Source organism: Ramularia collo-cygni (genome assembly GCF_900074925.1).
Source record: "Ramularia collo-cygni strain URUG2 genome assembly, contig: RCC_scaffold15, whole genome shotgun sequence".
NCBI classification, from domain to species: Eukaryota; Fungi; Ascomycota; class Dothideomycetes; order Mycosphaerellales; family Mycosphaerellaceae; genus Ramularia; species Ramularia collo-cygni.
The window spans coordinates 383,090-396,484 of record NW_019716269.1 but is presented as its reverse complement, the minus strand read 5'-3'; the positions used below and the strand labels follow the sequence as shown (position 1 = coordinate 396,484).

The 13,395-nt window shown below is 51.5% G+C and overlaps 4 protein-coding genes; 1 reads left to right on the top strand and 3 right to left on the bottom strand.

Moving 5' to 3' along the window:
- Nucleotides 1–709: 709 nt before the first annotated feature.
- On the top strand, nt 710–2,737 carry RCC_08772 (uncharacterized protein; the record flags this gene model as incomplete). XM_023774018.1 has 2 exons in its annotated part: nt 710–2,030; nt 2,085–2,737. The coding sequence occupies 2 exons, from the start codon at nt 710–712 to the stop codon at nt 2,735–2,737; spliced, it is 1,974 nt and encodes a 657-aa protein (XP_023629786.1).
- Nucleotides 2,738–3,102: 365 nt separating this feature from the next.
- On the bottom strand, nt 3,103–3,465 carry RCC_08771 (uncharacterized protein; the record flags this gene model as incomplete). XM_023774017.1 has 2 exons in its annotated part: nt 3,103–3,369; nt 3,433–3,465. The coding sequence occupies 2 exons, from the start codon at nt 3,463–3,465 to the stop codon at nt 3,103–3,105; spliced, it is 300 nt and encodes a 99-aa protein (XP_023629785.1).
- Nucleotides 3,466–5,565: 2,100 nt separating this feature from the next.
- Nucleotides 5,566–6,681, bottom strand: RCC_08770 (uncharacterized protein; the record flags this gene model as incomplete). The annotated part of the gene is made up of 1 exon (XM_023774016.1): nt 5,566–6,681. One exon carries the CDS (start codon nt 6,679–6,681, stop codon nt 5,566–5,568), a length of 1,116 nt encoding a protein of 371 aa, XP_023629784.1.
- Nucleotides 6,682–9,143: 2,462 nt separating this feature from the next.
- On the bottom strand, nt 9,144–10,280 carry RCC_08769 (uncharacterized protein; the record flags this gene model as incomplete). Its single annotated transcript, XM_023774015.1, has 1 exon — nt 9,144–10,280. The coding sequence occupies one exon, from the start codon at nt 10,278–10,280 to the stop codon at nt 9,144–9,146; it is 1,137 nt and encodes a 378-aa protein (XP_023629783.1).
- Nucleotides 10,281–13,395: the final 3,115 nt, after the last annotated feature.

The following is a 13,395-nucleotide window of genomic DNA, read 5'->3' as shown; positions in this document are numbered from 1 at the left end:
GTCTCTCGGGTTTTGATGACCGGAGGTTGGGCGGTCTGAACCTGAACCCAGCGTCGGGCGCGGGAGGTGGAGGGGTACGCCCATCGTTTCTCGGGCCTTTATGGCCTGAGGCGGAGGGCGTGTGGAGGAAGGGATGGAAGGGTTGAACATCGAAGAGGGATTGTATCTGGGAGCAAAGGATGCGAAAGCAGATGTATCAACGAGAAACACTACTCGTCTATTTCAACGTCTCGCTTAATGTTCCCAAAATGCCATGATCGTATCGACAGCAGTAGAAACGTAAGTCTACAAAAGGCTCGAATCAGAGTAGAGACCCAAAAGGCAGGTCACTGTTCGGGAGGCACATGCTTCTCTGTCAACGGCGCGAGACTTGATACTGCACTTGCTCACCTTGTAGTTTTGATCAATGTGAATAAGGTACTATGCCATCTCGCGAACGAAATGTAGGACAAGACACTAGTCGAGCCTAGCGTATTCTTTGTTGATCGAAAGCAGATACAGCAAGCAGACAAGGAATCCACYGCGAGATTTCACACTTCTTTATCCACTAAAGTGTCTGTGTCTCCGCTCCTTTGACATCTTGCAGCCCCGCTCTGCGCTCTGCGCAGCCAGACCGTGATCCGCGATACACCAAAATGCGTGCAGGTCTCAATCCAATTCACAATTCTCAGGCGGTGCGACCTGCAGCCTCGATCAAATCCCTTGGAACATGGCATCGCGGACAACCCCAAAAAGATGGCGACCCGAACACATCATCTGGGTCGGAGATGATCAAGGGCTACCAGAAGAAGGCTCACGAATACTGGTTGGAAGCATGGTCGCAGTTGGAAGCGAGGACATTGCAGAAAACCATCAAATTCCACCTTGTTTCCAAGACGCGGAGCGGAAACGAATCACCAACGAAGCCGGGCCCAAATGGGTCTACAACGGGCCTAAAGACTCTGCGCATCGAGAGATACACCAATCTATCATCATCGCCTCTGAGATGGGGCGGATTGTAGGTTGCGCGCCCTCGAGTCAAGACTACAGCGACCTGAAAGTAGATGAGTTGAGGGGTTTGATACGAGAACGACGTCTTGGACCACCAGGGAAGAGAAAAAAGCAGGAACTCGTGGATACGCTCAATGATATTGATCGAGCAGCACTTGAAGATGGCGCAATACCTTCTGTTTCTTACTGGCCTTTTGACAAGTTGCTCGCTTGCCTCGACGGTACTTCTGCAGACCAAATCGAGCATAGGACGCTCTTCATATTCTGCTGGTCTGGAATTCCGAACATGCCAAGGATTCACGCCGTGTATCAAAGGCTCGGAGAGTTACAAGAAGGAAGAGCACGCTGCTATCCGGAGTTTGGAGATTTACATCATTCGGAATGCAAGATTGGAGATATTGCTGCTCTGGAATACATTGCCAAGAAGGCCATCTCTCCTGCATATCAATATCGGCCTCAAACATGCTTCAAGACGGAAGATTGCACTCTTGAAGGTCCAGCTGTGATCAAAAGAAGCCATTCTGCAGGTGGCGACAATGTGCATCTAAACCCCACTGCAGATCGAACAGAAAGACTGCGTTGCCAGGCAGGAATACGACGGCGCTCTCCTCGTGTAGCACCACCACCCGGCGAAAACAATCGACAAGCTATCGCATCTCTACCTTTCTCCCAAGAGCGACTAAGATACATGATCTCCGCCGCACCAATCTGGTTTCACCAAGGAAAAGTCCCATCCCTGATCAAATTTGGCGAATTCCGGCTCATCATCGTCACGATACCAGATGAGACCGGTCTCCGCGGCATCAAAGGCGCCGTCTTCGAAGCTTTTCATACAAAGCCTCGCGATGGTCGTCCGGAAGAACCGTTGGTGAATGTCATGAATCGCGTCCCGCATGCTTTGCTAAGTGCTGAGCATTGCGGGACCCGGACATATCACAACTTGGAATCTTTCGCGTTGTTCATCTTCGAGCAGTTGCGGCAGTACGGTGCGAGGGAGGATGTAGTTGAGCCTACTATCCCAAGAGCGGAAGCGGAGACAGGTACCTCTKCGTCGACCYCCAATCGGCGTAAGCGGCGACCTGAGGAGGATGCAGAACCAGACAGACCTGCGAAAGCTGCAAAAGACACCCCACAAGCAACAGGTACCGCAGAAAACAGCACCGAACCCAGCCCACCACCGCCTGATTCCTCCCCTCTCTCCTCACCAGCAACCTCTCCAACAGACACTCCGAACGCCACTCAGCAGACGGACACCTACCGTACCACAATGTTCGATTCGCTAGAAGTAGGAGTCCGCATGGACATAGGCATCTCTTCGGCGGAAAACGGACATCGATTCTTCGTGAATGAAATCACGAGGGAATGGTATGGTGATTTGATTAGTTTCAAAACTGGAGAGCCTAGGACGAGAATTTGCTGTGCGTTGGCTGCTGCTAGGGCTAGGTTTTTGTTTGATGTTGTGGAGGATGAGGAGTCTGAAGATGGGGATGAGACTTGGAATGGGTTCTCGGATGAGATTGCTGGGAGTGAGGGAGGGATGGGGGATGGAGATGGGGTGGAGGGAGTTGGTGGCGCAGGGGATCAGGGAGGCGATGCGATTGTTATTGGATCAGATGATATTGAAACCACTGATACCGTAAGCGATAGTGGGATTTTGGACATTGATCGCTTGAGAAGTACGGTGCAGTTCACTGGTCAGAATACGCAAGACACTGAAACTCCTGTTGAGCCTGCTGTAGAAGAGTAGATAGAACAAGCATGAGAAATCCACAAGTTTCAGCTTCAATACTCCACAAATGAAAGGCGTGACCGGTTATTCATACACGCATTCAAATTGACATTGGCCGTGAAAAGACGCGCACAGCATTGCAACTTAGACAAACGAGCCAGCAAGGTATTGCAAGACGGACATACATAAGACAGGTGAAGTGCACAGGGACAAAAGTGTATAAAATGTTTGGTATTATCGTTTATATAAAGTCTTTCTACCATGACCTTGACGTCGACCCTCATCCACCACATCTCTGGGTGTTGCTGCTGGCCGAGCCCTCAGTACCCTCGCTGAAGTCAATGCGGAGGTACGAGAAGTCGTACAGGCCATGGCGTCGAACCTCATCCGCCACATCTCTGGGTGTTGCTGCTGGCCGAGGCCTTGATGCCCTCGCTGAAGTCGATGCGAAGGTACGAGAAGTCGTAGAGTCGATGACAGTACCCATCCGTGCGCTTCTTGAGGTCCGCGCACGACCAGCATGTTCGGAATGTCGCGAACCATGATTGTCGTACGTACGTCGTGGCCCTCGCGGATGTCCTCCAAGAAGAAGGAGTCTGCTTCTTGGGCTTCAGGGGGTCCATGATTTCCTTTGTTGTGACCTTCCATCCCTGTGATTGAGTGATGTTAGTTTTGAACAGTGGAAGGAAGGAAGGAAGGAAGTTGGTGCTTACGTTGTCGATGTGCGGCCTTTTAAGCCGCGACATCTCTGCAGCGACGAGAATATCACAAGAGAGTTTGTTCGTCTTTCTCGAACTCAAAGTACGCATCTTCCTTGTTGGGCCGAGAGACTCGGCCGACAAAGGTGGCTGTGAAGATGACTTGGTCGGAATTTTTCTTTTCTTTTCATTTCGGTGGGCGTTGGAGTTGGAGGATTTCGCGGCGGTGACCGCCTGGGTCCCATGTCTGCCATTGCCGCGTTGATGATTTGTGCATGGTTGTGCGTTGTGGTGGCATGTTGACAATCTGGTTGGATGTGATTGTGAAGAAGAAAAGGAAAGGGAAGAAAAGTGAAGTTTGGGGAATTGGTAGTGTGTGCGGCTGACTACGGCGGCCTGTCTGACGGACGTGCAGTAATCACATGACTCCGACCCCTGGGACGCGTCGTCAGTAATGCAAGCGTTGCAATGATGCATCTCCCTATCCTTTCCTACTAACAACCAAGATCTGACCGCGCTGATCTATTGTATCGGCCTTCATACCCGGGCAGAAAGAAGGTTGATTGCATTCAAACAGCCTTGCAGGGGCCAATGTACATTCTGCAAGCCCATAGAGACGCCGCCATTGTCCACTCATCTGTTGAAACTATCGACCCTGAGGTACCGGATGTCGCGGAGGTGCTCAACACTAAGCCTTTGAGATTACAGAGTCGGCAGCAGTCGACAGGTGCTCAACTTCATGCAACAAAGCAAGAGCTATATCTTCAGAAGCCACAACGATTCAGAGATTCGGCGTGGCGCCGGATACGTTCAGCAGTGCAACAAGATTACGGCACTTCATATTGATCGGTGCAAACCTTCGCTGGGAAGAGTACACCCTTGAGCTCCCTCATTGGGAAGAAGAAGTTGATCTTGAATGGGCTGCAAAGAGTCCAGCAGCGCCAATGCACCACCGTCAGGCCTACACAACGGCCATCTTGGATGCGTCAAAATGCCGAACAAGTCTTGCCGTTGATCGACAAGATGACCATTTCGGACGCTGGAGGTTGAAGCCCGAAGCGGATGTTACCTTTGGCAACTGCTCGGCATTCGGATGGATGAGAATCTCCACGTTCACGATTTGTACAGTGATGTCGTCTCTGGGACTTCAGTAAAGGTCCCACATGATGTAAATACAGGACGAGAAGAGCATCAAAAAGTGATGCAGGGATGCAAACCCGTGGTCTTCGCCACTTAGACTCCTGGATCCCGTGCTGAGCATTCTTGTTCTTTCCTCGGTCGCCTCAAGCTGGTGCTCAGGCTGATTGATCATGATTCGTAGTCAGGCATGAATGGCATCCGCAGGCTCAACAGGCATGATGACGACCAAAGCAGAGCTCATTCAGGAAGTAGGAGAGGATCCCGTAAGCTGCAGAGGCTGAAGGAAGCAAGCAAGCTCTTCAACATTCGTTGGCACTTTGCACAAAGTCTGCTTCTTGCCTAGTGCTACGGGGGGAAACAGTTCGTAGTTTCTTTCATTCGAGGGCAAATGGAAAGACTGCAAGAGAAGATGAATACAGGCTTCGCAAATTCGTCGGCCTGCAAGCCAGGTACCTCCTCATGATTTCCGCTYGCCGATGCCGCAGAGCTGCAGGCCTGAGCCAACTCACACTTAGGAGCAGGAAGGTGTTGAGAATACGATGTGTAACATCGACAGAGGCTATGCGAATGCCGCTCTCATGCCGGGGAATTAGGATGGTCATATCATTCCAGCGTCCAGGCCGGGAGCACTCCAAGCAAGTATCTCATATCGGGAACGGTACAGGGCTAAGTTGATGTCTCTGTTCTTCTCTAGGTTAGATGACTTGGCGTATACCTACCTCTTCGATTGATTGGGTGAATTGCAAGTGCTGATGGGCGCCACTGACTTCCATGGCCTCGAGCACATAACATGTATTCAATCAGTCCCACGTATGCGTTGTATTCCCTGCCCGATGGCCTTCATTGGAGTCCAAAACCGTCGTGCGAAGGTCATATCGTCACAAGCGAGGAGATTTGAAAACGCGAGGAAATCATTTTATAGAGGTATCAGATCGACAGCACACCGTTCAACCCGCTCAATTCCAATTGCCACATAAACGCTCCTGTCATCTATCCAAACCCGAGCTTTTAAGACTGCAAAACACCATTTACCCAGAGCGTCTCCTTCGTCGGGTCACCTATCATTTTCTCTACCGCCAACACACTTGTCTGACGCAGTCCTCCGATCTCCACCAAGCTCGCAGCCAAGGTCTGCATCAGCGCCTCGAATATGATTGTCTCATCCTGCGAAAAGGCGCCTTCGACATAAACGAGGTGGTATTTCTGTATGGAGGGTCGTTGGACGAGAAATTGAGTAGGCCCCTCGACAGGGGTCTTTTGAATCTCCGTGACTTTGATGCGGAGGTTCTTCAACGTCGGGAAAGATTTGAGGATGGATTTGGCTCCCTTTTGGCAGTCGTGGAGTTGAGTCGGGTAGTAGTACAGGGCCTTCGAGACAGTGTGATTGATGGCGAATGTCAGTTCGAGGTTTCCGATGATGTTGTTGTAGTCCTTCAAAGCAAGTGGTATGAGGGAGGACTGTGGGTAGCGAGTGGATGGGAAAGTTGCTGGACTCGAGATGTTGCCGTAGCTCATGAGCGCCTTTCCGAAGGCCGGGAGGAGAGAGTCACGGACAGAGATCTGCTTTGCTCGTAGTTTCGCGGCGAGGCTGGGTTCCTTGCTAGCCGCAATGAACTTGGCGAGGATGCGGCTCTGAGTCACAGACCGGAGGAGAGGAGTGATCGAGCTCGTGGCGCCGTGTGACATGTCCTCATTTGTGAAATCGTGCTGTCTGATGTCCTTGTAGAGCCAGATGCGCTGGGTGGCTGTTTCAATGATAACCTCGCGTCGTTCAAAAGAACGGATGAGGGCAGGGAGAAGATTGTTCTCCATGATGTCGTCAGGCATCCTCAAGCAAAGTAGCTCCAGCAACCATGCATCGGTCGCGCGCGCAGCTTTTTTCTCGATCGAGTACTGCTTGTATCGAATGCGTTTTGCGGCGTTGGACTGCTTCGGGTGGACTATCAGGGCCTGGCGGAATGGCGGTGGGCGCCCATCAGGCCTACACGTTCGCGATTGTGACATGATCTTCTTGATCATTCTGCGCATCTTACGGCTCGTCGCGGCCAGGCTTCTGAGATCTTCATCAGGAAGACATGCGCAAATGTTTGCCAACGGCGGGCCCCAAAAAAGAATCGGATGCATGTTTGTTGGTGACAAGATGGTGGTCGATGAGTTTGAATGCTGTTCTGTTGTGGAATGAGGAGGAGGAATCCGTTGTTGATTTGGTGGTCGAATGTTGAAGTGGAGGTTGATGAGGCCGACAGAGCGCGTCGGAGGTCGGAACCCCTTTTCGAGTGACTTCTCAAGAACCTCCCACGTATTTTCAACTCAAGTTCTGTGTATCAACATGATTTCGACTGTTCACTAAAAGTACCTCCTCCGAGTATGGAGGGAACGCCTTCAAGGAGGTCACCCAAAGATATGGATATAATCAGGAGTTGCCAGTACCCATGGCCAGACAACGAAGCCACCAGCTAGGAACTCATGCTCTCTGAAGCGTACTCCACTCCAGCCGCCAGGGATGAGATGGCTCAGGTGGTAGCTATAGGTCCAACTTAACCTATGCTCTGATTTGGTTGCTGGAATAGCATGCTGACGATGAGCCAGAGACTTCCGTTTGTATACATTTACATATACCAAAGGATCTGCACTTGGAGTGGATATCATTCCCGCTTCTGCTTCCGGCTCAAGCCCGTTCATCGGATGGACGACATATACATAATCGAGATAGGAATATACACGAATGGGAGCAGGAGTCTTGCTGTTCTCACGGAAGACTAGAGCATTTCTTTCCAGTAAACTGCCTCAGGGGCCTAGTCATTGTCTGCTTGGATCACTTTGCAAACATTCCCATGGGAAGCAATCCCGGAACATGCTTTCCATTGAGACAAGTCAGACAGCTGTGCGAAGCGAGTAAGCCGCAAAGATCTTGATCTGCTTTTCTTTGCAGATAGCGAGTGCTGTCTACGATCATCCCGCAATCTTGATCTCTCCCGTTGGCAATTGCGACTATCACCGTCCAGAATCTGAGCAGGAAACCTACAAGGACCCACGCCTTTGTATGGAGAAAGGAAGGTCAGAAGAAATTGGTAACGGTATGAGTTCTGTCCACCTTCCCTTCTTGGGTCTAAGGCCCCGAAGACCTGCTTTGAGATTGACAATGACCATGGATCTAACAAAGAAACGGCTGTAACTGTCTGTATGAGCACTCTACATGGGGATACKACAACTTCAGTCATACCTTTCGGACCCCAAGGCCTCGCTCTCCCCACATTTGAAGGTTTTATGCCTGCTGCGACCATTACTACCAGCAGAGTGGCCTACCAAACAATCGAGAGAGCGACGAGGGATGCTTTCATCCCCGATGGTTTTCATATCTGCTGCAAAGAACTCCAAATGGCATACCGGTACACAGAGACCAAGGCTGTCAATACAAAGATCATTTGCCGAAGCAAAGTCCTCCTAGTTCTTTGCACATCGTCCTCAGGCCCTGCTCTCCACAAGGTCCACAACATCAGCTATACTACGACTCTTGCTACCAGCAGAGTGGCCCGTCAATTGACTGAGAGCGCAGTCTAGGGCGCTGCTCTGGTAGATAGTTCGCACATCGACAGCTTCGACAATCACAAGATCACGAATCGCGTTCCCCGTGGCAATCTGGGAAATCCTGTTTTCTCGTCAACGATAGCTTTTCAACAGGTCTCATTCGACTGCTATGTGCCTTTCGGTCAACACTCTCTGTAGTATCGACGACTCTTGGTCTACTGGAATTCAATCGTTGGTAGAGCGCCTGTTGCTCACCGCGGAAAGCATTCGACAGCACTGTGACTTTCCTCTGTTAACAATTCCGATCCTTCATATCGACAGCTTTGTTTGGAAAATGAGCCGACAACAGATTTAAAGCAATTGCTCTCCGCGATATCGACCATTCAAGGCCTACTGGAATCCTGATAGTTGGTAGAGCGTCTGTTGTCGAGTGCAAGGGTGCAGTCAGTCCACGGCACTATGACTTTCTTTGATTCTGCAAAAGATCCGAGTCGACTGCTATGTGTCTTCATCTGCTGGCCTCGCCCTCCGTACTATCGATGATTCTAGGTCTACTGGAATTCAAATCGTTTGTAGAGCGCCTGTTATTCAACGTGGAGAGCATTTTACTGTGTTGAAATCTTCTCGTATTGGCAACTTTGATCTCCCATATCGACACCTCCGCATAAGCAGTGAGTTGATGACAGATTCGACTCGACTGGTACATGTGTTGAGACCTACGCTCTCTACAGTATCGACGACTTTTAGTTGACGAGTTTCTTGATAGTTGGCAGAGCGTCTGTTTTCAAGTGAAGGGAGCCCCCGACGGTAGTGCGAGTGTTTCTGTGTCCACGATAGATGTATGTCGACTGCTATGTGTCTACATCTTCAGGCCTCGCTCTCCACATGATCGACTATTCTAAGCCCACGAGAAGCCTGATTGTTAGCAGCGAGTCACATTATTGAAGGGAGAGAGTATCCGACAACATTTTCATTCAGTCATATMGACGATTCTGCTAACTACCGCAGCCCATAGAGCCGCCATCAGCGCGACGACATGCACCGCGGATCTCTTAGCACTATGGGCTTCGGCCCAGAATATGCGGGACGACGCGCGCCTTCTTCACAAGCTCCACACCCGTTTCAACCGATCCACCCATGCAACCCAGCGCGAGCGCGACCTTCAGAACAGCCAACTCAGCCTCCAATGTAGTCTCCTCGTCTGGGACGAAGCTGCCAGGAGTCTGCATCTTCGTCATCATCTGAGTCGCCGAAATGGTCGAGTTCCTCGCAAGATATGTCTTACGGGGCGTACCCGCCACACCTGTATGCTCTGTGACGGTGACAATGACACTCTTGGCAGACGGGAAGAAGGTCTTGATCTTGATGATTTCGAGCTGCATGGTGTAAAGCTTGGCTGGATAGTAGTGTGACAGGACCTTTCCGTTCTCAAGCAGAGGGAGCAGGATGTTGATGTGTTGGACAGAGGTGATGGAGCTGGTGRGGATAGCGGGAACGGGCACCCATCCGCCTTGGCCACCGGAAGTGAAGACGGGCTCGATCTCGATGGTGGAGGATCTCAGAATCTCCTTGCTGATGAGCTCCACCAGTTTCGCAGCGACTTTCTCGTTGTTCTTGATGGTTGCAATCGGAAGGAAGGGATCTTGGGCCACGGCGAAGACTTCCGCTAGAAGCTTTTCGGCCACGAAGCCTTCGAGAATGCGGGCAATGGAGGTACCTCTGGCGAGCTTTTCTCCAGTGTAGACGATGTAATGCTCGCCAAGAGTGATCTCGAGTCCCCGAGGTGTGATTGTGATGGTGCGAGGTTCGAAGCCCCGGACAAAGACCCGAGGAAAGACTGTCGCCACGATGTCCCAGTCGAGCTGGCGATAGAGGATCTTGACCACTTCCCGCATGTGTACTTTCCGAGCTGTCAGAGCTTTCTGGTACTCGAAGTACTGGGCTGTCTTGTGCACCATTGATTTGGTCGGGTGGATAATCAGAACGCGACATGGATTTTGCGTCAATCTCCAGGCGGCTACACGTTTTCCATGCTCGACCAACGCGAGTTCATACTTTTTGCGATCTTTTGCTTTCCGAATACTGTGAGGTGCTACCGGGGGTGTTGGGTACCCACTCACGTCTTCGTATCTCGGCAAGTATTTGGGGAGCGGTCCGACGCGCGACACATTCTGGAATCTTGGCGCTGAGGACATGTTGCTGTTGCTGGTCCTGATTTTGGTGATGTTCCGAAGGTGACTGCTAGAAGACCCGCAGCCAGAAGGTGACAATGGTGGATGTTGTGGTGGACTGAAGTTCCGGGTGAAGTCGGAGGTGGTGTTCGGTCGTTGTTTGTGGTGAAAAATTACTCGAGGTTTAGTGAGCGGCACCGCGCGTAAGCTTAAAACGCGCTAGTGTCGGAACGCATCAGGAGAATTTCTTCTATGTGTGTGACCATGCGGGCGACGGGGAACTACGCCAACCGCGGACCGAGAGACGAGTGGACGATGTGTTGGAAGATCGAGCTTCCTACATTCATGACGGCGCAGTATAGGGCACGTTGCATTTGACTCGCGTGAAGTGAGGGAATGGGGCAGAGATGGACAACCACTCTCTATTGAAGCATGCATGCGTGTCTCACACGAACATAGAACATCTCATCAATATCAAGATGCAAAGATATGAGCTACATAGACGACGATCTCCCTACTAGTGACGACCTTTTGCTTTCAAATCACAGGATCGGTCAAAGACTCCTTCAAGGCCGAATGGGACATTGCTCATCTTTCGACTCCTCGCTCGGCCATTTAGCTACATTGGCTACCGACGCAGGATCTCATCGAACAACAGCCAGAAATCTGCTAAGAGGCATACTTCCCCAATGACTGCTACTGCAGTCCTCGGACCACGGGCTCCAATGATCAGCTCTGAAGCAAACGTTTGTGTGAATCACCTTTCAGGATAGAAACAAGGGCATTCCGCTCGACAGATCTGCCTGGCGCAGAAAGTAKCCTGGCYTCTGCCCGGAGGCCTGTGGAGACCACTTGCATCGAGAAAGGATGCGACTTGAGTTCAAGGAACGGGCTTCAACGTTGAGCAGGCTTAGCCATGCAAAGAGACATCAAACTGCCGCACAAACCTTGCTGACAGTCTATCACCATCTCGTCTGTGCTGGCCTCGAGGTTGCTAGCAAGGCCATGTTGGTAGAACTCTTGAGAAGCTCCTAACACGATGACAGGTCACCCATTGACGCGTGTCTGTTGGTATCCACCGCCTCCTGGCCCGGATTCGGCGGACAAAGGAAATTGTTCTGGCTACGCTACACTTGGATAAATGCTGGCTTTGGAGGAAGATTGGTCTGTGCAACTCTTCCAACAGCGTGGCTTTGATATCAATGAATTACTTTCCTGACTTCAAGGCAATGTGTCGAGAGTTTACAACGGCATTGCTGATTGTCTCCATTCTTCGATCCAACCACGATACACCTGAGTTTCAACTTCGCAGTGTGGGAAGGAACGGTCCGATTCTGTCTTTTGAGATTATTCTCTGCGGATCAAGACTGTCATGTCAGAATAAACACAACACAGGAAGGTTTTGGTGGCTCTCACCGACTTTGACTCCCGTCATATCGGGAGCGCAAGCCACAACCGTGGTGTCTGAAAGTTGGGAATCACCTGAAGCCGCTTCGCTTCGCRTCAAAGCCCGTCGGATCGCCTTTGGCAAGGTCTTCACTACGGGCCAGACGCTCGGTACATCGGAATCTGATCCTGTTCCCCAGGCTCAGTCTGCTGTGATCTCTGATAATATTGCTACGATGGCGAGAACTGTTCATCTGCAAAGGAGAAAGGAGTGATGCAAGCCTCTAAGTGTTCCGGTGGACTGTGTTGATGGAAACGCCCAATGCCGCAAGAAGTGGGAAGAAAGATCTTCAACACAGCCAAGGACAAGCTTCGACCGCAGACTACGCGACAGTCGAATGGAATTGGACAGCCGAAGATGGCTTGGTCAGGTATAAGCGGAAGACGAGCTGACTTCGGCGGACCAATGGTGGTCATTGTGAGATATGAGACTGTGTTGAGCTCATCAATGGATGCTCGGAAGTCACGAGCTCAGTGGCCCGGACGAAACGTCAAATGTTGCATTCGAGGCTTTTGGGAGTCGTACTTGAAACCCAAGTATTCAGGTTGCCTTTGGGATTCATTCGGTACGCAGGTTACCCTCTCCCAACCCTGTCCACTCTCGTTACAGATGCAGGCTGGGCGAACGCCCTTGTTGCGGTAGCTGCAAAAGCAACAAGACCAGCCGCCCTGTCTGTTACCTTTTGCCAGCCGATCACAAGAGCGCGGCCAATATGCTCCGAAACGTAAAGATCTACCATCATTTGATCGATCTCCACTCACCGTATCACAGCTTTGCCGCTTTGCTGCTGCTGCTCGCCCAATGACCGCTTGCCACGCCAATCATGTTCATCCAGGCTAGAACGCGAAGGAGTCGTATCTCCGTGCTCGTCCCATAGGCAACGCGATACTGGCAGATCTGAAGAGCAACTCGTCGTTCGCGGAGATCTTCAGGAAGGTCGTGACTGGTAAGTCCCAGAACTGGTTTCTCGGCTGTGTGCGGGAGTTGTGTGATCAGGAGGCCAACATTCAATGTTGGGATACGCTCGTCATCCAGCCCAAGCACGGCGGTGCGGGAGCTGAGAGACCCCCTCACAACATCGTGGTCGACACTTCGATCGAGACCAACGTGCTGACGGCTCTCCAGTCCTCCTCTCCGCGGGTTTCTCTCTGCTGGCTGGGTGGTCTCGCTGCATAACCGATGGCAGCGAGGGTATGAGGCTCAAGGCGACATCCGTGCTCGACACGAGGGAGATATTCCATGAACGACGATGACATGGCAAACTGCGCTGCATAGGAGACATTTGGTTTGAGACGGTGATGTTACGGGAGTATTGCGCGATTATCGACAGGCAATCCGCGCGAAACGCAGTAGGGTGACTCCAGCGGGGCGCAGACAACAGGGTGTGCGTCTGTCTGCCAGTCCTTGAGATCGATCGATGGTAGCCTCGATGCAGATGATCTCGGCCCTGAGGGCACATTGGAGACGCAAAATCTTCTGACCACGCTTTTGAACGTTTCCTCCAGGTCGGGTTCCAAGCCGATAAGCAGCAAATCGCCGTCCACTCCCGCTGTTCGTGGAATCGGTGTAGGACAGGGAAGCCTTGAAGGCATCCGCGGTACTCGGCATACACACAGGCAGCGTCCTTAGCCAGGTCTACTGAGTTCCGGATGTAGTTGGGTTCCCTGTAAAACTTGCCGACGCGAATGATGG